We start from the raw sequence: 21,812 nt of genomic DNA, 5'->3' as shown, positions 1-21,812 counted from the left end.
TGGGCCCGAGGAACCGCCCCGCCCGGCCGCCGCGACCTTTCCACCTCGGGACCTCGGATCCCGGGGACTCCGCCACCCCGGGCCTCACCCGTATGGGAGCCTCGGAGCCCCCGGAGCCCCCGACCCCCGGGCCCCTCCCTCCACCTTGGAGTCCCTGCTCATGGGCCCCAGACCCCCTGCGCCTCGGACTCGCGTCCCCGGGCCGTGGATCCATCCCCTCCGTCCCTGAGACCCAGGCCTGGGGATCCCTCCCCCGGGGAGGGCTGAGAGGTCCCTGCCAGGGCGGGTGGTGGTGATGAAGGCGGTTCCTCGGGAAGCGGGCCGGCCGGCCCCGCACACTGCACGGAGCCCCGGGGCCCTGGCAGTGGGCGTGGCGTTAGGGCTGGGTCCTTGCCCCGGCGCAGGAGACCATTTGTGCCCTAAAGTTGCGCCGGGGACGGTGTTCCCCAACATGGATTAGAAGCTTTGCTTTGGGAAGTTCTCTGTGCAGGAGGCTCCTGGGCGTGGACGTCTTTGCTGAGGCGCTGAGGCGCTGAGGCACGTGAGGTGTAGGAGCCGGGTCTGCAGGATGTGAGCCCCGTGTTGTCTTGGCTGCCTTCGCAGGGGGGTTGCTGCTGTGCGCTGGTGGGCTCTCTGCAGGGCCCCAGCCAGTCCTCCCAGCAGCCTCGGGACACTTCCTCCCGCCCTGTTTATCTGGCCAGGACCAGCCCGTGGCGCAGGTTTGGGTACAGGCTGTCTTGCGTCTTAGCGGTGGTACGTGTTTGACCCCTTGACATTGTGGGCTCCACCTGGTCCCCTGCCCTCATGAGAGCCTGGCATGTACCTGGGGCCCAGGATAGTTGAGGGAACACACCTATGGGAAACATTAGGGACGTAAAGTGACTGGTTCCGTCGCCCAGCTGGAGAGAGGTCGAGGTGGGATTCAAACAGAGACAGGTCACTGGGCCAGGCTCTGCTCCCCTGTGTTCTCCACGGTTCCAGCAGGTTGTGGCAGGTCCCTGCTCAGCACTTTGCACTGAGCTGGGTTTGCTCTCTGGCCCAGTCCCCCCTCTCACATTCAGTGGAGGCCGCGCTGCCTCACCTGGCGTCTGCTGACCCCTGCAGTTCCTCAGCCCCTGGGTGAATTCCTGTCCTGCCTCCCCTTCCCCTCCCTTGCGATCTGCAGACGGCCTCTCTCACGCTGAGGACCCAGCTTATCAGAACAGTTTGTTTTAGAGTCTTTCTCGAACCTCATTGGTCAGAGCTTCTGCCCGTCATGTCTCAGCCCCAGTACAGAGGATGCCCCTCCAGCATGCTGTGCCTGCTGGCGGAGCTTTGAGACCTGGGAGGAGATTTGTCATCAAAATAGAGATTGATACATAGTATGTGAAAGGACTTGAGGAAAATGATTGAGATGTTTATGTTTGTTTTAGGGGGATACAAAGTTTCTAAGGCCTGGGTGGTTTAGAATTCTCTATTGTCAGGTACTAGGACCTCTGGTGGATCAGCTGGGCTAATCACCTCATTTCATAGATGGAAAAGCTGAGGCCCAGAGCTCAGTGCCACGGAGCAGGTGTGAGGGGAGATGTTAGTGACAGGAAGACGCTGCACAGTACGGCTGTGCAGACACACACGGGCTTGTGTGTGAGCTGGTTTATGCAAATGAGCTGCTAAAATGGTGGGCCCGAGCTGGCTGGACCTTTTCGGTGCCCAGCAAAGAAGAACACCAGCCATCTCTTCTGAGACTTAACTCTTGCCGGCACAACTCTAAAGGGTTTATGTGGATTGCTTCCCCTAATTTTGTCAGCTGCCTAAGGAGATAGGGTCTGTTGTTGGCGCCATTTTACTGCATGGAAATTGAGGCACAGGAAAGTTAAGAAACTAGTTCAAGGTCAGGCAAAGAAGGAGGAGCTGGGATTTGAACCCAGGCAATCTATCTCCAGAACCTGCATCCCCCCCATTTATTTATTATTTATTTTTTAAAATTTTATTAGGGAATATTGGGGGACAGTGTGTTTCTCCAGGGCCCATCAGCTCTAAGTCATTGTCCTTCAATCTAGTTGTGGAGGGCGCAGCTCAGCTCCAAGTCCAGTTGCCGTTTTCAATCTTTAGTTGCAGGGGGCACAGCCCACCGTCCCACATGGGAATTGAACTGACAACCTTGTTGAGAGCTCGACCAACTGAGCCATCCGGCCGCCAGCCCCCCACCCCCCATTTATTTTTAAAACTTTTCTATTGAGGCTAACATAAACAGGAAAGTATAAAAGTTGTTAATTGTGTAATTTACTGATTATCACAAAATTTAGGGCCCATATGCTTAAGCACTCCAGCAAATGGTGTCTGTGGGCTTTCATGTCAGACCTGGTTTGAATCCAGTTTCTGTGGCTGTGTGACCTTGGGTGAGTTACTCAGCCTCTCTGAATCTCAGTTTCTTTAATGTACTTGTCAGGCTTGTGATAATTAGAGCACATGATAGAACCTAGCATATTTGGTCATGGTAAATGTTCAGTAAATAATTTGTAATCTTAATTATTGGTAATAGAAACTACATTGGCTTTGTTAAGTGGTCTGTCTTCTTAACCTGTCAGTTGCCTCTTCAATCACTTCATAAATACTTACGATGATTAGTTTTGGTAAGTCACTAAATGTAGCTGAAGCATTTTGGGGTTGTGTGGAATCCCCTATGCATTGAAAGTCCTTAACTTAAAATGTCCCACCTATGCCTTTTAAACATAACCACCTTTGGGCAGTGTAACTAAATGTCTGTTCCTGAGGGTTGTAAAGCAGCCTTTGGAGACCCTCACAGTCTAACCCCTAACCTGCCCGGTGTGCTGACGGACCAAAACTTAAACAACACTGTGTTAAGTTCCAGGAGCCTGAAAGTTGCCTTTCACCCTCCAGAGGAATATGTTGAGCTTCTAAGAAATTGTTTTTGTTTTTAGGATTGTTTTTATCCTAAAGAAAACCCATTTAAAAACCAAACTACTTTTCTAGTTGACTTTTCCATTCTACATACTGCAGAGGAATCCATTGTTGAGGCCACTGTGCAAGCAGTGGAAAGAGCAAGCACTGGCGAGTCAGATCCAGTTCGCCCCAGCACTTTATTGCATGTTCCTTCCGTGCCTCTGTCTTCTTGTCTGAGGTGGTGATGATGGGCCTCGTGGAGGTCCCACAGATGGTGGGTGTGGGCGCAGAACACAGTGCCCGCCGTGTAATGCACACTTGGTGAGCAGAGGCGGCTGCCTGTTTAATTGTTAATGCTGAGGCACCCGAGACCCAGGGCGTCCTGCGCCTTTCTTTCCAGGACCCTTTCTGCCTGAGCCAGGACTGAATGAAAAAGAGAAAGGACTCACGGAGGTGGGTGCTTGTGGCGCCCTCTGAGAGTACAGCAGGCTCATTCATTCACATGGGAGGTGCCACACAGGTTGGCGGGTTCCCCTCCATGTTAGAACCTCATTCAGAGGCTTGACGGGCCTGTTTCTTGTGAATGGTCTTGCCCTCCAGGGTCGAGCTGAAGGCCAGGTGGAGCCACCACTCCTTTGGGGAGGCTTGTGGTCCCTCCGGAATGGTTACCAGGAAACAGGAAGGACCCCCAGATGCCTTGAGGAGAATGACATGGGTGTTGGGGCGCGGAGACTCAGCTGGGGCTCCTCCTGCAAAACCCGGGACAGGTCACTCCCTGCATCCGGCTTCGCCCAGCAGTGTTGTTCCCATCTGTAAAATGGGAGCATACAGTCTGCTCCTTTACAGGAGGGATGAGACATGGAGGGGTCTCGGAGTCACAGAGGTGTGTTTGAGCCCAGCGGCTGCCACATAGAAATGCAGACTTTGGGTAAGCCGTGTGCCTCAGTTTCCTCCTTTGTGCAATGGGGATAGGACCCAGTGCATCGGGCTATAAAAGAGAACGCTGTAGCAAGAGCTTAGCGCCCTGCCTGGTACTCGCTCACTTGTGGTTTTATGGTGATGCTCTGGTGGTGTAGCGCTGGTCCTGCCCTCTTGAAACTTGGGCTCTGTGAGAGACGTGCCCTCGGACCAGGCTCACAGGCAGGAGCTGTGCGCTGGACTCTCAAGAGGAAGGATTCCGACCTCAGTGGATGGGAAGCTTGGCCGCGCAGAGGCGTGCACACGGCCTCCTTGGAGGGTCAGGGAGGGCAGCAGTGCCCGCGCTAATGGGGGTGAGGAGGCGGCTGGCTGCCAGTGTCCAGGGAGGAGCCCGGACAAGGGCCGCCCGTGGACGGGCCGGCGCCGCAGGAAAGACACTGCTGGAGGGGTCTGCTCGATGGGCAGCAGTACTTCCCCCGCAGCCGCCAGCGAGGGCATCCCCCCCCCACAAGGAGCATAGCTACATCATTTGCTTTGGGCTTCGTAAGCTGTTCCTTTTATTTGTGAAGGCTTCCTAGTCTTACTGCTTTCTAAGGAGGAGGAAATTAAACTGTTGCTTCAAGTTGGAATCGTTGCCCAAAGCCTAGCCAGCCACTGTCCACTTGGTGGCTTGTATTAGTCCTAAGGTGTGGCCCCCGTGGAGTGAAGGTTGTGCAGATCTCTCGGCACTTAGCCCCTTTGCTTCCTGCAGAACGCCGCTTTGTGGCGGGTGGATAACATTCATACTGTCTTGCTGCCTAAAATCTTCCTCTTATCTGTCCTCGATGTTTTGTGTGCTTTTCTCTTGTCTGGGAGGTGATGGCTAGTTAACCTTCCATCAAGAGCTCCCAGCACTGGTGCCGGCCAGTGCCCAGAAGACGCCGAGAGCCTGAGGGCGCCCCGCGGTGGTCACTGCTGCAGGGCTGTGTCATTGGGCCTTCGGGGTTTGCACTTGGGGAAACACCTGTAGAGGGAGAAATTGCACTTTACTGTCCTGCACTGGCAGCTGCTGACAGTGACCCCCCAGCTGGTCTGGCAGCGGCCATGACAAACCGCGTGTTTGGTCATCACCTACTTGCTGTGGCTGTCATCTGCACACGTGCCGGGAGTGTGGTGGATGGATTTTCTTCCTCGTCTTAGTCTCCCCACTGCTTTCCTTCTTCTTGGAACATAACCCAGCTTGCAGCAGATGTTTCTTGAATGGACCGTTCCTGAAAACTGCCCACTTAGAATGTAGTTGTCAGTAATAATGAATTCAGCAAATAGATTTTTGAATCCTTAATCCATGCCAGACATTTGGCCAGCCAGTGATGTCCGGAAGCTTTTAGCACTGTGCCTGCCTGACGCTCAGGAGCCAGTGCAGAGAGACGTGGGAGCAGCTGTAAATATAGTTGTTTCAGGTGGGTGTGGCCAAAGGGAGCCCAGGAGGAAGGAGAGCCTGCAGCTTCCTGGGAGAGTGAGGAGGGCTTCTCAGAAGAGGTGGCCTTGGAAGGCTGCTGTGTCTCCTGGTGGCACCTGCTGCTGGATCCCCAGAGGCGCTGACGGCCATGCTGGGAGAGCACCCCGAGCATGGCCCAGGGAGCCTGGGTATTGAGAGAGGTGAGGTGACAGCACGAGGCTCGTGAGGCTGGCAGGGACGGATTAGGAGGGCCCTATGCCAGCTCAGGGAATTGAGGCTGATTCTGTCTGTAGAAAAGCATGTGACTTGGAGGCAGGCCATCGGCAGCTGGCCTCCTGGCGGGCTTCCGAAGTCCACCCTGCAGCCTGTTTCAGAAGCAGGCACTTTGTCCCCGTCAGGGCACCGCTGGAAGGCAGGGGCTCCGGAGTGTGGCTTCTGGTTCTATGGCACTGCTGGCACCAGGTGGAAGGGTTTGAGGCAGCCGGCCTTGGCCCTTGCAGTTTGGTTTTAGAGTGTGTTGCAAGTGGAAGTACTTTTTCCCTTTTAGTTTTGTTTCCCCAAAGACTGACACCCTGTTCCTGAGGTTTGAGGAACGACTGGACTTGGAGCCAGTGGAGGCTCAGAGGTGGCTCAGTGTCTCCCTGGAAGAGGCCTTCTGGCCGCTGTCCGTGAGCCGGGCCAGAAGGGAGAGAATGGAGGATGAGGCCGTCGCCGAGCGGCTTTGGGCGCGGTCAGACCCTGTCTCACTCTGTGCTGTGCTTTCATCTGGGTGACTCGGAGAGTGGGTCCTTGGGTTCACTTACCGCACTTGCTGTGTGTCCCTGTCATTCCAGTGTCAGCCTTTCCATTTCAGTTCATTTTTGCAGGGACTTCAGCTCCTCCTGTGGCTAATGTGGAGGGAATTCATGTTCAGCGGGCACCTACTGTGTGGTAGATGCCGGGGTGGCTGGTGCTCTCACCAGACCTTCTCATTTCACTTGTCAGACGTGCCTGGGTCTCCTGTAGGGTGGCCCCATTGCACTGCTGGGGAGGAGGAAGGAGGCGCAGAAAGGGTGAGCACCTCTCCTGAGGTCGCCCCAGCTGGTAAGTGGCAGAGCCAGAACGGCAGCCAGGCCTGTCAGTCTGTCAGCTCAGTGAGGATTTCCGTTTGTGTTGAGGCTTTTTGCCAGTTTGACCTGTTAGAGTGTTGTCGGTGTGTTGCTCATTCTGATTACCTTTGACCTTGCCATAGATTAGCTCTTCACTATGTGCTGAAGATGCTTGTTACCCTATTTTCCTTTTAATCACAAAAAACAAAAATAGCAGAATTTTCAGATTCATGTCGTTGGACTCTCCTGCATCTTCCTGTGGTGGCTCCCATTGTCCCACAGCACGTGCAGTTCTGGGGTTTCCCCAGCGCGGGCTCCCCGAGAGCTCGCCCTGGCCTCCCAGGGAGGAGTGCAGGGCTGTGCCTGGTGGGTGGGCTTCCAGCCCAGGAAGTTCAGGGCCCACGAATCGTCTCTTTGGAGGGTGAACTGCGTTTTCGCTCTGTAGGTTAGAGAAGCACCTTATTTTATGCAGCATGTTTATAATTTCATTTTTGTGTTAAATTCTGATTTTGTCTGTGTTTTTGTTTTGATGTAGTACAGTGTGCTTCTACCTTCCAAGAGAAATTGAGAACTGATTAGTGTAACACCACGATTAGGTAGTCCTTCCTTCCTTACTCCCTGGGTCATATTTCAAGTTTTTATATGTAGTTCAGTCTGTTTCTGAGTTCTGCATTTCGATTCATTCCTTCATATTTCTGGTTTTGCTCCAGTGCTGCACTGACTGGCTTCGTCAGTTTCTGGGAGGGAAGGAAATGACCCCCTCCTCCCTTTTCTGCTTTTAATGAATTTGCTTTTGCTGTGTTGACATTGAGAGGCAGGCCAGGCTTCCTGAAGGAGAGCAGGAAGGCTCTTTGAAAAGCTAAAATAACACCCAAAAGGGAGTGGTTATCATTGTTCTTCTGCCGTATTCCAAACCTTCTGCTGCTTGCTGTTTGATGACAGCAGCTGCCGACAGAGAGCCTGCGGGGGGCCAGGCGCCTGTCCAGTGCTTCTCAAGCACTTGGTTTCGTTCTCCCAAGGCGGCCTCGTGGCGCTGGGATTAGAACCCAGAGACAGGTCTGAGTCCCGAGTCCCGCTCTCTACGTTGTTCTACTCCTGGGATCAGATTTAAATGCACCGCCAGAGCTCTTCGGTTTTGCCATTTTAAAGGACAATAGAAGGTGACATAACATATGCCAGGGTTCTCAGTCCCCTGGGGACTGTGCTGCCCCAGCTGGTGCACCTCCCACTTCCTCTTCCCACCCCTATCTCAGACCAGGGAGCTGTAGGCAGGGCCCTGAATGTGTGTGTGTCACTGACGGCTTAGACTCTTCTCACTCAAGGCTACTGCAGGTTCATGGTCCTTATTTTCCCTTTATTGATTGTCTTCACTGAGCCAGCCTTCCGACCTGGGTTTTTATAACCCCAAACTAAGCCATTCATTCACCAGGTATGGCCTGTGTGGGGGAGGAGGGGTCCCGTAGATCCCAGCCCTGCTGCTAGGTCACAGTATGACCTTGGACTTGTTTCTGAACCTCTCTGAGCCTCAGTTTCTTCTGTGGTGAAGGGGATGACATGCCCTGCCTCGCAGGCCTGAGTCAGCTGACTGAACCCTTTGTAGCAGGCCTCTGCTAACGTGGATGTGGTTGGGACAGTCCCACTGCACGTGGCACGTGGGACTGTCTTGTTTTCTGCCTTGAAAACACCTCAATTTTTATGCTGTCTCAGAACACACGGAATCTTGACTTGTTCATTCATGTGGGTTATGAATGCCCATACTTTTGACAGAGGTGGCCTTTTGATCGTTTAAAACCCCACGAGAGACAGCAAGCCCGCTCTCTGCCTAGCACGCCCTCACTCCCAGTGCTGTCCTGGCCGTCAGAGATGGGGCTGGAGGGTGTGAGGAGGATGGTGAAGATGATGTATGTTTTTACCCGACACGTATCCTTTGAGTTACCTTCCTGGTAACTGACATGATAATATATGTTAAAAGTCCAGCTTCTGGTCCTGAATTAGAACTTGAGTGTGTGGCGCTGTCTTCAGGGATTCCTCCTTTACAAGAGCTGTCAGAACATTCGAGCTGTGCGTCAGAAGAGTGGAGTCTTGGCTTTCACATCCACTGCCCTAATTGCCATTTTGGTGTTTCCCCCAGTTTCTCCTCGGACCAAGATGACTGATGGAAACCTTTCCAGCTCTACAAATGGCGTCGCCTTGATGGGCATTCTGGACGGCCGACCGGGGAACCACATTCAGAACCTGCCACACGTGCCCCTCAAGGCGCCCCGATCCCTCTTGTTGCCTGAGTACGGGCCTGCGCCGAAACTCGGTGCTTTAGACCAGCAGAGCCTGACGTCGGTGGACTCCGGCATCCCGACCCTAGAGATCGGCAACCCGGAGCCTGTGCCTTGCAGCGTGCTCCATGCGAAGAGGAAGCCGTCCGAGTCCGAGCTAATCCCCGAGCGGGCCTGCCAGAGCGCCTGCCCGCTGCCGTCCTACGCGCCGCCAGCTGCCCCGGGCGCGGAGCAGGAGCCGAGTGCCCGCAAGTCCTCCACCTTCCCCAGGACGGGCTACGACGCGGTGAAGCTCTACAGCCCCGCCGCCAAAGGCCTGAGCCGCGGCGACAATGTCTCCGTGTGCAGCGTGTCCAGCCTCGGCACTGAGCTGTCAGCCACGCTGTCCGTCAGCTATGAGGACATCTTGGACCTGGTGGTCGCCAGCAGCTCCAGTGCCATCGTGACCCTGGAGAATGACGATGGCGCACAATTCACCGACGTCACCTTGAGCTCCGTCAAGGAAACCCAGGGCCCACAGCGGCAGGAATGTGTTGACGCAGTGGAGGAGGGGAGGAAATTGAAAATCTTGGGACCGTTCAGTAGCTTCTTCACAAGGTAATAGGTCTTTGTCTCCGCAGGAGGTCTAGGCCGTTGACATCAGACGCATGGAATGTTCTTCTTGTCTAAAACGTGTTGTGTGTTTCCTGCCCTATGGAGCAGACGCTCTGTCACATAGACGATCACACCTTTTCCTAACAGCCCAGAACGCTGGAGTCGTGTGAGGGCCCGTCTGTTGGGGGTTCTGCTGTTTGCCTCCTCACTGCTAGCTGTCACTTCTGTGTCCCTGGCTCGCTCACACAGTCTGTTGTCACTTCCTGCTGTCACTGAGGGTGACCCACAGTGGTCTGTGTCACCAAATCAGCAGCCTTGCTTTGTCACCCTTTCCTCTGCAGGGCCCTTTATGCTGATAACGTGAGTTTCTCGGGCCAGCTGCTGGGTACTGATGAGGGTGGTGTCAGTTAGGAACCCACATTGCTGATTCCAGCCCCCGTCTCCTAACCCAGGGCTGGCATTTCGGGGGGGCCCTGGCTGTGTCCCCTGTGTGCCTGGGCACCTGTGTGAGTGTTTTGGCCGTGCTGCCGAGTTGTGTGCTGTCACTGCCCTGCAGCCACACGCATTCTCACCTGTTCCCAGGCGCCAGGCCAGGACTGCTGGGTCTCTGTGTCGCACCTCAGGCCCCGTGCAGGCGTCTCTTGCAGCGCCGGCCTCTTCTTATGCTCTCATATTCTCGCTCAGTGTGTGTGTCCTAGGCTCTGCTCTCAGCAGCTAGTTCGGGAGGAACGGGCGGTAGAAACGGTCCTAGGTCATGATGGGGTGGGCTTCCAGGCGCGGGGTCAGTCACACAAGCAAACGTGAACTCCCCACCCGCGGAGTGTGGAGAGGAAGGGCACGGCTGTGGGCAGTGGGTGCAGGGTAATGGCGATCGACTCCACAGCTGCTTTCAGAGGCCCCGGGCCGGGGCCTGGCAGGGGGGCGCGTTTCCGCGGCCGACCCTGACTGCCCCATAGGAGTGTGCCCCCAGCAAACCCCACACTGCACACTGTGGCGGGGTGTCCCTCGGGATGGGGCGCTGAGCTGGCCGAAGTCAACCAGAGGCTTCTGTGCCGTGGCCACGCCCACGGACCCCCCGCCCCCTCAGACGGCTGAACGTGGTCTCATCGCAGACGAGTCTAAGACCTGTCCTGAGGGAAAGGGTCTCGGACGCAGGCTGTGGTTTTGTGGGCACCTTTTCTTTCCGAGGTGCTGCCAGGTGTGGCGCCACCAGGAGTAAGTGCCTGGTCTCCGAATGCTCAGTGATTGCCATCGTTGGGAGGAACCCAGGAACTTTAGGGGAGACTGTTGTCACTCTCCCTGCTCAGGCCATAGTCCTAATACTGCATTGTTGCAGTTCAGATTTGTGTGGCAGAGCTGATCTCTACTCAGGTCCGTGTTTTCAACGTTTCCTGTTTATGAATGCCACTTGGGTACCTGTTAAATGTGGTTCCTCAGGGTCTCGGGGAAGTGCCAATGGGGACAGGCTTTCAGAATCACTTGGGGTTCTTGGCAGATTTGGGAAACCTTGCTCAAAACGAGGCTGGCTTGGAAGTAGCATAGAGAAAGAGCTTAGCTTTGGAATTCAGCAGACCTGGACCCACATCCTAGCTGTGTGACCTTGAACAAGTTACTTCACCTCTCTGAGCTAGTTTTCTCTCTAAAACAGCATTCGTAAGTGCCTAGTACCGGAGGCCTATTATGTTCACGTGTGATGTTCTCTCACCTCTGTTGTCCTTTGTGTCTCGGCTTCCTCATCTGCACATGCGGCTCCTGAGCCCTGCTGCACGGGGTGGGTGGGGATGACGTGCGTTCCCGTGTGTGAAACATCCCGACCCAGGCAGCGAGCTGGGAAGTGGCGGGTCCTTGCTGTGATCACCGTGACTGCCCCTGGCTGCATCTGCTGCCTTTGTCTCACTGTCTGGGTCGAAGCCTCTTCTCCTTTGAAAGGAAACACCATCGGTTACTGCAGATCATTTCTAAAGCTCCGGTTCTTGAAAATCCTCTTTAGCTTTCTGCCACAGAAATTGAATGTCTCCTCTTTGTTTTATTCCTTGGTTCTTGTCTCCTACCCTTGTTTTGATGGCTGTGACATTGTGAACCATCACTAAGCACCTTTGGGAAGCTGGTGGACTGCTAATGACAAGTGAATCGAATATGTGATAGTACGGGCCACGTCTAGTGAGTTTCTTGTCCGTGACTCTTAAAAGTGTTAGAAAAGAGTTTCAATCTAGAATTGCTTTGAAGGGTTTTGTCCCCAAAATGTTTGGAACCCACTAAACATTTTACAGGTGAGTAAATTTGCAGAGGGGTTACAGAGCGGGCCTGGCACACAGTAGGTCTTCAGAGGACTTTGGACTGTGAGTTTTTGTTGAGGGTAGATCCTTTGGGGTTCTCGGCCCAGGCTTCTGAGTCTTCCTGTTTCTCCACTTTATCCCCTTTACCCCAGTGCCGTCTGTTCTCCTTACTCTCACTGAGTCAATTTCCAGGTTGTAGAAGTGTGGGCAGCGTGGTGGGCAGTTAGTCCAGAAGAAGGGGCCTCAGGAAGGGGGGAATAGTCAGGGAACTCATGCCCTGAAGGAGCAGACCTTGACTGCCTGATGAGGGTGGCCTGGGTGAGCCGGAGCTGGCTGGGCCTGACTACTGCTTCCAGGACGCTGCAGGCCCAGCTCCCATTGTTCCTCCCATCCTTTCTCCATCCAGACTGTGATGGCAGCTCTGTTGGAGACTCCACCATGAGCTTGGAGATAGTCCCTGAGTCCCTGCTCTTCAGCAGCTTGCCGCTGGTAGCGGGGACAGACCAGCCACTGCGGGGCTGGGGGATGAGTGCTGTCATGGGGGTGTGAGTGTTAGTGTGAGTGTGTGTGTGTGAGTGTGCGTGTGTGTGTGAAAATGTGTGAGTGTGAGAGGGTGTATGTGTATGAGTATGTGTGAGTGTGAGTGTGTGTATGTGTGTGTGAGTGTGTGTGTGAGTGTGTATGTGTGTGTGTGAGTGTGTGTGTGGTGTGTGTGTATGGGGGTGTCAAAGGCAGGAGTGCTGTTTCAGGACTCAGGCTGGCTGAGTTCAGTGTGAGCTCCCCTTCTTAATAGCTGTGTGATCTTGGGCAAGTTACTTCACCTCTCTGAGTCTAAAACGGGGCATAAAACTACTGTGAGCATTTAGGGGTCAAATAGGTAAAGCATCTAGCACACTTCCTGGCATGGTGTAAGTAGTAGCGATCTGTGATTCTAATATAAATACTTATTATTTCTAAAAAATACGTTTTTTAAAAGCTTTGTTTAGTTCTCATCTCGGTATTGTGCTTGCTTAAATCAACCCATTATTGGAAAAGTTAGATCAGGATTTCCCACTTTGGCACAGTTGACATTTTGGGACGGGTGAATCTGGGGGGGAGGCATTGAGGGCTGTTTAGCAGCGCCCCTGGCCTCTACCCACTAGATGCCAGTAGCAGTCCCCAATTGTGACAATCCAAAATGACCTTAGACGTTGCCAAATGTCCCAGGGGAGTGGGATGGGGTGTGGAGTGGAAGGGGTGGGCAAAAATCACCCAGCCTTTGAGAACTACTGAGCAAGTGGGTTGTAAAATGTGGTATTTAATTGCTTCCTTGAAGGAAATTCACTACTGTAATGTAATTTGAGCGGGGCCCTCAGCTTGTGCAGAGGAGAGGGGTTAAAGGAGCCTGTGCGCCCAGTGTAGTTTGACAGTATCTACCTCGAAGCCCGGACAGCAGATGTGAGAGGAATTGAGTGACACGGTTGCATTCCCCAGGAGACAGGACTGTTTCTGAGAGGCCCCGGGTTTAGGGCTGCTGATCTGCATGGGCCTGGAAGGTGGCAATTAGCTCTGACTGCTGACGACATATTTTGTGTAGCCCTTTATTAAGCTTTCAGAAGAGATGACGAGTAGCTTTTGCTGACGAGAGATGCTAGAACTGCCTCTGAAGGCTGCTAACAGGAGCTTGCCAAGTGACACGGGCAGAGGGAACAGCTTGTGGAAGGCGGGGCGGGGCGGGGCGCCCGGCTGTGTGTAAAGAGCCGTAATGATGCAGTTTTCCGGTCTGCTTCCCGGCCTGGCTCACAGCCCCCTGGGCACCGTCTGCGTCTGGTTCACCCTCGCATTGAGGCGTCCCTGAGACAGACGGGGAGTGTGGTCGTTGAGAGCTGGGGCTGCTCAGACCCAGGGTTGAAGCCTCAGCTCTGCCATTTTTGACCTGTGTGACATCAAGAAACAACTTCTGTGATCCCCAGGGGTACAGGTGACATCGGGTTAATTGTACCTCTTGTGAAGCGTTGCTTTGAGGGTTAAACAAGATTTACAGGTAAAGCTTTGGGCAGAGCACAGACCCAGAATGCAGGTTGGATTTCTGGCCCTGCCCTCTACCTTTGTTGGGGTTTCACATAAGATGTCCCCCTTTTTTTTTTTTTTTTTAAGGTTCTGCTGTATGGAAAGCTTTGAAACCACTGGCTTAAGAAAAATAAATCTTCAAACGGGCGCTTTGACTTGCTGTGAGGGTGGTCAGCCAAAATGTCAGTCCCTGTACCGATGTAGGCTTCTGGGATTTGATGATTTGGGAGGCACCATGAGCAGGGCGGAGGGAGAAATGTGCTCTTTGCTTTCTTTTTCGGGGGCTGAGTCAGCTCCCCCACAGGCTGGATGGACTTGGGATGCGGGACAGTCAGAGCCCTCAGCTCGGGGACTCCTGGGCAGCCCTAGGTGCTTCCCAGGTGCCATTCTCAGCCTTCAGTGGCTGCCTGTGTGACCTTCAGTAGCCGTGAGAGAGTGTGGGGGGGCAGATTCAGCGGGCGTCTGCTTCTTCCTTCAGGCCTCCAGGTGCCTTCCTGCATGTGGAAGCTGGAGACCAAAACGTGCATTTCCCAAAGTCCCTTGCAGCTGGGGTTCTGCATATGAATTGGGTGCTGTCCAGTTCTTTTATGTAGGAGAGATTCGAGGCAGAAGTTCAATGGAGACCAGTTTTTCTTCCCCTCTTGGCTGTTTCTGCTGCCGAGTGACGTCATCGCGGTGGAGGCCCCCCTGCAGCAGCATCTGTGTCCGTTTCCTGGAGGTTTCAGGCCGTTTCAGGCAGTTGTGGTGCAGGCGGTGGAGGCATTTTGCGCTTCAGTGTTGGTGGCCGCTCTGGTGGCTTCCCGATCCTGTTGCATTCTTGAGTCCCTGGTGCCTCAATTCTGGAGTATTCAGGGAGCCGGTCCCCGGGGCTCCATTGAGATCTGACTACTTCCGCCCTTACAGTGATTTCGAGATCACCTAATTCCTTGAGTTAAATCCCTTCCTCTTAAAATTCCTGGAGTAGTTTCTGGATCCTGCACTGAAAGCTGATGAATTTGGGTAAGTACTGTAACTACTTCTCATTTATAGGTGAGGAAACCGAGGCAAGGGGTGGTTAGGTAGCTTACAGGGGATACAAAGATAATACAAGGTTTGGGTCTCTGCGCTTAGGTTTCTTATCTGGAAAATAGAAATAAGTTCACTCTTCAAAGTGTTGTTGGGACTAAATGGGGAGGAAACGTACACGGATGTGAAGCAGTGAGCACATGGCAGGCGTATTATCGTATTATGGATATTGTTACTGACTGGCTAGTTTCCTGCTGCTGTGAGCATTTCAGAGTTAGCATCGGTGCATTGAGCTGTAACGTTGTAACTGTGCTTTCCTACCAAGTCTGCTTGCTAACGTTCCTGGGACTTGAGGCCTGGCATGGGGACATGCAGAACACACCCGCCGAGTACCTGAGCTGCTGGGGTATGCGGCTGTGGGGACAGGCACACACCCCTGGCACCTGGGACGGAGCCCCGATGGCTGCTCTCTGGCCTGTGCCCTCGGGTAAGGCCAGCACCCAGCCTCTCGGGGCTCAGTGTCCTGCCTGCAAAACGAGCTGAGGATACCCGCCTTCCAGACTGGTGCAAGTGGAAGGAGCCATCTGATCGAGAGGTTGAGCTCCAAGTGCACGAGAGAAAGGTCCGCACAGGAGCAGGTGAACTGCCCGGATGAGGGGCGGGGCTGCACCTGGTTAGCTGGCAGGGCTCCGAGCTGCCTTCTGAGCAGCTGCCCTTGGGGGAGGCGTAGCTGCCATGTTCGGAGCCGGGCACTTTTCCGGCTCTGTCTCTCCGGAGCCCTTCCTGTAGAGATCGTCTCCCCACTGGGGACAGGCTCAGAGAGGCGACCTGCGCAGACTCCCAGTGGCGGAGCTGTGACTTGAGCAGCCACTTGTCCACCTCTGAAGTCCACGCCCTTTCTGCAGAAGACACTCCACTGCCTCTCATGAGTGTGTACCGTGCACAGAAAGGGGGGTTTGGGGCCGGGAGAGCGAGAGGAAGTGAGCTGCCTTCAGGAGCAGTGGAGAGTCTGCAGGCCGAGTCGGTGGAGCTAAGGCAAAGGGTGAACGGAAGGTGTCGGGCGGCGCTGAACCAGGCCAGGGAGCGCAGCTCCGGGACTTGCTCAGGGCACGGGCGCTCCTGAGTGGGAGGAGGCCCTCGTGGGCAAGCAGGTGGAGAAAGCCTTTTCCTCCCCGAGTGTGGGAGCTATGCAGGCGTTTGCAGGTGTGGCAGTGAGGCTTGGTCAGCTCTGAGGCCTGCTGACCATGTGGTTGGCCTTCCCGGCTGGCTGTCCCGGGAGGAGAACGGGGACAGAGCGGAGTCAGGTGCCTGCCTTCCTGGGGGGGGGGGGGGCCCTGAGCATGACAGAAGCAGGAAAGCCTTTATCAAGCAAACGGGTTGAGTGGTTGCCTATTACAAACTGAAGGCGTGTGAGGAGTCTCGACCGTTCTGGTTGTGCCCTCTGTTCTAAGTGTTTTCACAGGCGCACACCCTTCCCCGGGGCCGCTGGGACTGGATTGGTCTCCCCACCCCAAGGTTTTCAGTTCCTCCCTTGTGAGTTCTTGTGCCACATGGGTTTTCAGCCGCGCAGCCCCTTTGCTTACGGAATGCCGGCACTTGTTTTCTCACCACTGGTCTTCACAGCTGTGCTCTCACCAGCCAGTGTTTTAGCACCTGGGAGGTCAGTGCTGCCCTTGGCTGGAGACGGTTCTGTAACTCCAGGTGAGTGCTGAGGTTGCCCTTTGAGTTTGGCGAGGATGAAGCAAGTCGTGTCCCTCTGCAAACAGGGCTGGCGGAGCCCCAGGAGGCCAGCTGTGTGTGTGCTGGACGCGCGGGAGTTGTCTGGTTCCACTGCAGACCTGGGGAGCCCGCTGCCGGCGGTCCCGCTGCGCGCGAGCAGCCGCCTGGGCCCTGCTGGGCTCGGTTTTCTTCAGGCAGCGAGACGTAGCCATGATTCTCGAGTGCCTGCAGGGGACCAAGCACTGTGCTGTGTCCTTGAAAATGTTTCTCGTACATTCTGTCAAGCAGTATTTACAGAGCACTGTAAGTGTTCGGGGTGTATTTGTGAACAAAACAAAGACCCTGCCCTGGAAGAGCTTATATTCTAGTGGGAGGAAGCAGATAATCCACTAAATAGGTAGGGAAATGCGGCGAGGAGCGCGTGCTGGGGAGAAAATGAGGACCTAGAGGTGGTAGGAGGGCAGGTCACAGAGTAGGCTGGTCAGGGTTGCCCACCCACGTGGTGCCCGCCTCATGAGTGACGAGGAGAGATGGAAGCAGAGACCTGAGGAGGTGAGGCAGTTAACCAGACGGACGCGTCCCTGGGAGCACGGCTGACGCAGAGGAACAGCACGAGGCGCGTGCGATGCTCCGAGTGAGTGATGGCGAGGGCGTGGGGTGTGCGGTCCGTGGGACCAGGTCCTGTGTGGGCCTGTGTGACTTTGACTCAGGGAAGGGCGAGCAGCTGCAGGGTTCTGAGCAGAGGAGCTGTACTCGCTGTCGGCTGCCACCTGACAGATGACCTCGCGTGTTTTAAAACAATGTCACGGCTTCATCGTGCGTGGCTGGGTCCTCTCGGTCTTCCAAGGGTGCAGCCAGCTGTCGGCCAGCTGTGGCCCCATCTGGAGGCCTCAGGAAACGCCCACTTTGTTGTGCGTCCAGGTTGGTGGCAGAACCAGTGCCTTGTGATTATAGGACTGAGTCCTCAGGTCCTTGATGGCGGCCAGCTGGGGCCCACTCTCCGCTCCTGCAGGCCTCCCACCTTCCTTGTCCTGTGTCCCCCCGTCTGCAAAGCCAGCAGCAGAGAATGTCCCTTGGGTCGAGTCCCTCACACTTTGAGTCTCTTTTGCAGGAAAAGCCCAGTTGTTTTAAAAGCTCACTGGTCAGTTAAGGCCCACTGAGCATAAGGTCCCTTTTGCAAAGTGATCTGTGGCATAGGACATGAGCTGACCACAGGGTGGCCGTCATACTCCTCGTTTCTGCCCATGCTCATGAGGAGGGGCTTCCCAGGGGAGGGAGGCCTGGGGACCGCCTGAGAATTCCACCTGCTCAGGAGGGAGGAAGGGCTCCCGCTGGCTTTCACCAGAAGGACTTGAGTTGCTGAATTGAGAGCGGACTGTTGGGCAAGGGGGAGGGGCCCTGACTGGGCGGGCGGTGGTCGTGGAGAGGGGAGGAATAGTTGTACCGTGAGACATGGACGTGGGCGTGGGAAAGACAGAGGAGTCGGAGGTGGCCAGGGTTTGGGCCTGAGCCAGCAGGGAAACAGTTGTCATCAAGGAGACAGGTGGGGAGAGAAGATGGCGAGCTGCGTCTGAGACATCAGCCGTTTCGAGAAGGTGGTGGAGGAGGCAATTGGCTGGGAATTTGGACTTGGGGAGCTGGGTCTGGGCAGGAGATAGAAGCTTGGAGTTGTTGGCACTGTGGCCGTTTGGAGCTCGGTAAGGCCCCTGTGGAAGTGAGGGGCCAGAAGAGGACCAAAGAGTGAGTCTGCAGCAGCTGAACAGTCTCGGGAAGGAGGGACCTCGCGGAGACCCCGGGGTGGGGCTGGGGGGACGCCGTGCGCCAGCCTGGAAGCCAGGCGAAGGCGCCGTGTCAGGTGGGCAGTGGGCAGAGGGTGCTGAGGTCAGGGAAGCGGACTGAGGAGTGACCTTGGCCAGAACTGCTTTGGTGGGAGGGTAACTGGAGTGAGAGTGGGGTGGGGACAGAGCCAGCACTGACAGTCCTTTTGGTGGGTGCTGCAGAGGTGGGGTGATGGCTGGAGACGGAAGTGGTGTGAGAGTCTTTGCTTTTCTCAAGATGAGTGAAGTGTGTGTTTTTGTTCCTTGTTCCGTAAGAACAAACAACCTAGTAAAGATTAGAAATTGCACAAATCAGCAGGAGGAGAGAATTCGGGAGCCTCGTCTAGAAGAAATGGGATCTAGAGCTGCAGTAGAGAAGCTGGCTTCCGCTGCTGGAATCCTCCAGGCTAACAGGTGGGGTGGGTACAGGTGCTGGATGACAGAGGTGGCCGGAGACGTCATCCTGTGTGCATACAGACGACGTCATTGTTTTCAGTGCTCCTTCATTGTTTGTGTGAATATAGATGTTTAATTTCAGCATTGGACTTTACACATATCTTTTAGAGCATTTTCCGGATCAGAGCAAAATTAAGCAGAAAGTATGGAGATTTCCCATGTACCCCACACACGCACAGCACCCCCCGGAAATCCACATCCCCTGCCATCCTGGTACCTTTGTTAGGAACCTACACCGACACGTCATAGTCACGCAGAATCCTTCTTTGCATCAGGGGTCTCTCGGTGGTGTGCATTCTGTGGGTTTGGACGGTGTAATGACACGTGTCCACCATCACGGCGTCACACAGAGGGGTGTGCATCCTGTGGGTTTGGACGGTGGAATGACATGTGTCCACCATTACGGTGTCACACAGAGGGGTGTGCATTCTGTGGATTTGGAGTAATGACACGTGTCCACCATTATGGCGTCACACAGAGGGGTGTCACTGCTCTAATCCCCCTGCTTCCCCTGTTCACCCTCCACCCCCCACCCCCAGCCACCACTGATCTCTTTACTGTCTCCACAGTTTTGCCTTTTCCAGAGTGTCATGTCACTGGAATCACACAGTATGTAGCCTTTTCAGATTGGCTCTGTCGCTTAGTGACATGGATTTAAGGTTCCTCCGTGTGTTTTCATGGCTGGACAGCTCATTCGTTTTTAGTGCTGAGTAATAGTCTCTTGTCTGGATGGACCACAGTTGTTTATCCATCACCCACTGGAGGAGGACATCTTGGTTACTTCCAAGGCTTGGCAATTCTGGATGGGGCTGATGTAAACAGCTGTGTGCAGGGTTTTGCGTGGACGTGGGGCTTCAGCTCCTTTGGGTAAATACCAAGGAGCCTGATTGCTGGATCAAAGGGTAGAGTGTGTTGAGTTTTGTAAGAAGCCACCCAACTGCCTTCCAGAGCAGCTGTGCCGTCTGCGCTCCCACCAGCGTGAGGAGGGTGCCTGCCGCTCCACGTCCTCGCCTCTGTGGTGGGGTCGGTGGAAATTCTCTTTCTGTTGCTTCATTTTCTTGGGGAACTAGGAAGCAAGGTCCTCAGCTGTCAGTGAGGATGGGCCTGGAGTGAGTGGGTGAGAGGAGTGAGGAAGAGGTGTGACAGTCCCCTCAGTGAGTGTGGAGTGGAAAGGAGGGGGTGGGGTGGCGGGGGGGCCGCCAGGCCCGCTCGGTGACTGCAGACCGGGTAGCGTGGTGCTTTTTCTCCAGGGGGTGCCCTGCGCAGGTGCCCGGGGCAGGTTGTGCTTCTGCTGAGTGAGTGTAGTGAATGAGAGGCAGGGAAGGGCGTGTGTAAGCGAGTGACCTGCCCTTTGAGCGGGGAACGGGTGGGGGGACATCCGTGAGGTGGGACGGTGCCGACACCGGAGGCTGGGGGTTAGTGGAGCGAGAGGGAAAGATGGAAGGCTTGAGGGTAGTTGGGGTGTCTTCACTGAGTGGTTATGGCCCCCCGGGTGGCTAGTGGTGGAATTTGGAGGGTCAGCCCCCCTCCTTCCTCACCCTGGTCTGTCTGACAGTGAAGCTCTACCCTGGGCCGCCAAATCATGTTGGAACTGTGTCTGGTGAAACTGGTCAGCGAGGGCTGATGAAAGGAGGTGAAGGGCCCTCTTTCTACTCCTCTCGTGTGCTGGCGGGGAGCGGCGGGCAGCAGCTCCATCTGGGGGCATCGTTACAACAGGCTCTGCTCTGGTGGGCTGGCCTCGGCCACACGTCCACTCCCACTTGTGAATAGCACTCCGTCCTTGGACTGCTATTCAGTGGGGAGGGGGGGGTAGCTGTGGAGCCCCTCCACTGGGGCTCACTGCTGGGCCCACTGCTCAGCAGCTGTGTGGGGCAGTGGTGCCCTGCTCTGGGGCGGGCACTGCCGTGGAGTGGACACAACCTCGTGTGATCCTCTGGAGAGCAAGAAGGGAAGGAAATGCTCAGAGGAAACTTCTGAGAAGACCGTGGACCATCGTCATGCTGCACATGGGTGTCATTTCCTCTTCAGTCCTCACCTTCTGCGGCAGACCCCAGGCTCACTCCAGCTGGCTGCATTTGCACCAGGCACCGGCCCAGGACCAGGCCTGCAGACAGTGGGGCTCGCTCACTCAGGGACACCCTCTCCCTGCTTCTCTGAGATGTTGCATCCCCGAACTGTTTCTGCAAAGGCTGAGGCACTGTCAGCAGGGCCCACTCCAGCCCCTGTGTGGGGACCAGCCGCACCGGCCTGCTGTGTGCCCCACAGGGCCATGCTCACACAGAGGGGCCCATGGAAAGTGCTGGGGGGCTGTTGTGCGGCATCGAAGCTGCCCTCCTCATGGGCCCCATCTCCCGGTTGTTCGGGGTCCGTGGGGACCTCCCCTGCAGCAGCACCCCTCAGCACGCCTTCGGGGCTGGAGTCCGCTTGGGCAGCGTGGGGCCTGTACCGGGGAAGCCCTGCACGCGCGGGGACAGCACAACTGCCGTTTCCCACTATTGTGGGCGCAGCTGGAGCGATGTGTTGAAAGGGCCGCAGGAACCCAAGTGCAGCCTTCACAGCAGCAGTGGGCACCGTCCTGGCTCTGCCAGTCCCTCCCTCTGCACCTGCCACAAGGCTTCCAGAGGGTGGCCCCAGTACCACCCAGCGGGAGGTAGCTTCCTGAGTCAGTGGCTCCTCTTCCCGCCCACAGGCGGGGCCACCCCTCCTGGAGGAGATGCCATCTGTGCCCCTCACTGCTTACTGGACATGAGAAGGACCCACTGAAGATTCCCAGGAGGAGGGCTCCCCAGCTCCTGCCGTTGCTATGGCAGCTGCCATTGTGCAGTGTCATCAGGTGGGCACCCCCAGCCTGGGTGCCCCTTGAGGGACCTCATGTCACTCACCGCGTGCTGGCGCCCGGTTAGGTTAGAACTCAGCCAATGCTTGTCCCATGGTTGAATTCAGACGTCATTTAGTTCCTCGGTGAACACGGGCCCAGGACCAGGTGCTGGGGACGCAGCAGCCAGCAAGCCCTTCCCTCAGTTCAAAGCACCGCGTGGCACTTGCAGTCTGCTGTGGGCACCCGGCTGCAAGAGGAGCTCGATGCCAGGCTGTAGTGCTGGGAGGGTGTCGCGCAGGGTGCAGGGGGCTCACTGGGCAACTGACATCTGAGCAGAGGTCTGAACAAGATGAGGGCAAGCGTGTTCTGGTCACAGGACATGGCAGGTAACAGGTCCTGGGGCTGGCAGGAGCTTGCCTTGTTTTTCCCACCTCTGCGTGGCCTCCGCCACCTGTGCCATGCTCGTTGTCGCACAGCAGCT

General features: G+C 55.6%; 1 protein-coding gene across 4 annotated transcripts in view; it reads left to right on the top strand.

Annotated features, from left to right (window-relative positions):
- Positions 1-21,812, top strand: part of TBC1D14 (TBC1 domain family member 14) — a 94,848-nt gene that overhangs the window by 952 nt on the left and 72,084 nt on the right. For 3 of the 4 annotated variants that reach the window (XM_019748196.2, XM_019748195.2, XM_074320881.1), the window contains exon 2: positions 8,459-9,194. In XM_019748196.2, the coding sequence (XP_019603755.2) occupies positions 8,476-9,194 (719 nt within the window). In that variant the 5' untranslated portion in view covers positions 8,459-8,475. Of the gene's footprint in view, positions 1-8,458; positions 9,195-15,229; positions 15,451-21,812 lie in introns of those variants that run through there. The other variant, XM_074320902.1, reaches the window with a different exon arrangement.

The sequence above is a fragment of the Rhinolophus sinicus genome, linkage group LG02 (genome assembly GCF_036562045.2).
Source record: "Rhinolophus sinicus isolate RSC01 linkage group LG02, ASM3656204v1, whole genome shotgun sequence".
Classification (NCBI taxonomy): domain Eukaryota; kingdom Metazoa; phylum Chordata; class Mammalia; order Chiroptera; family Rhinolophidae; genus Rhinolophus; species Rhinolophus sinicus.
This window is presented reverse-complemented; position numbering and strand designations above follow the sequence as displayed.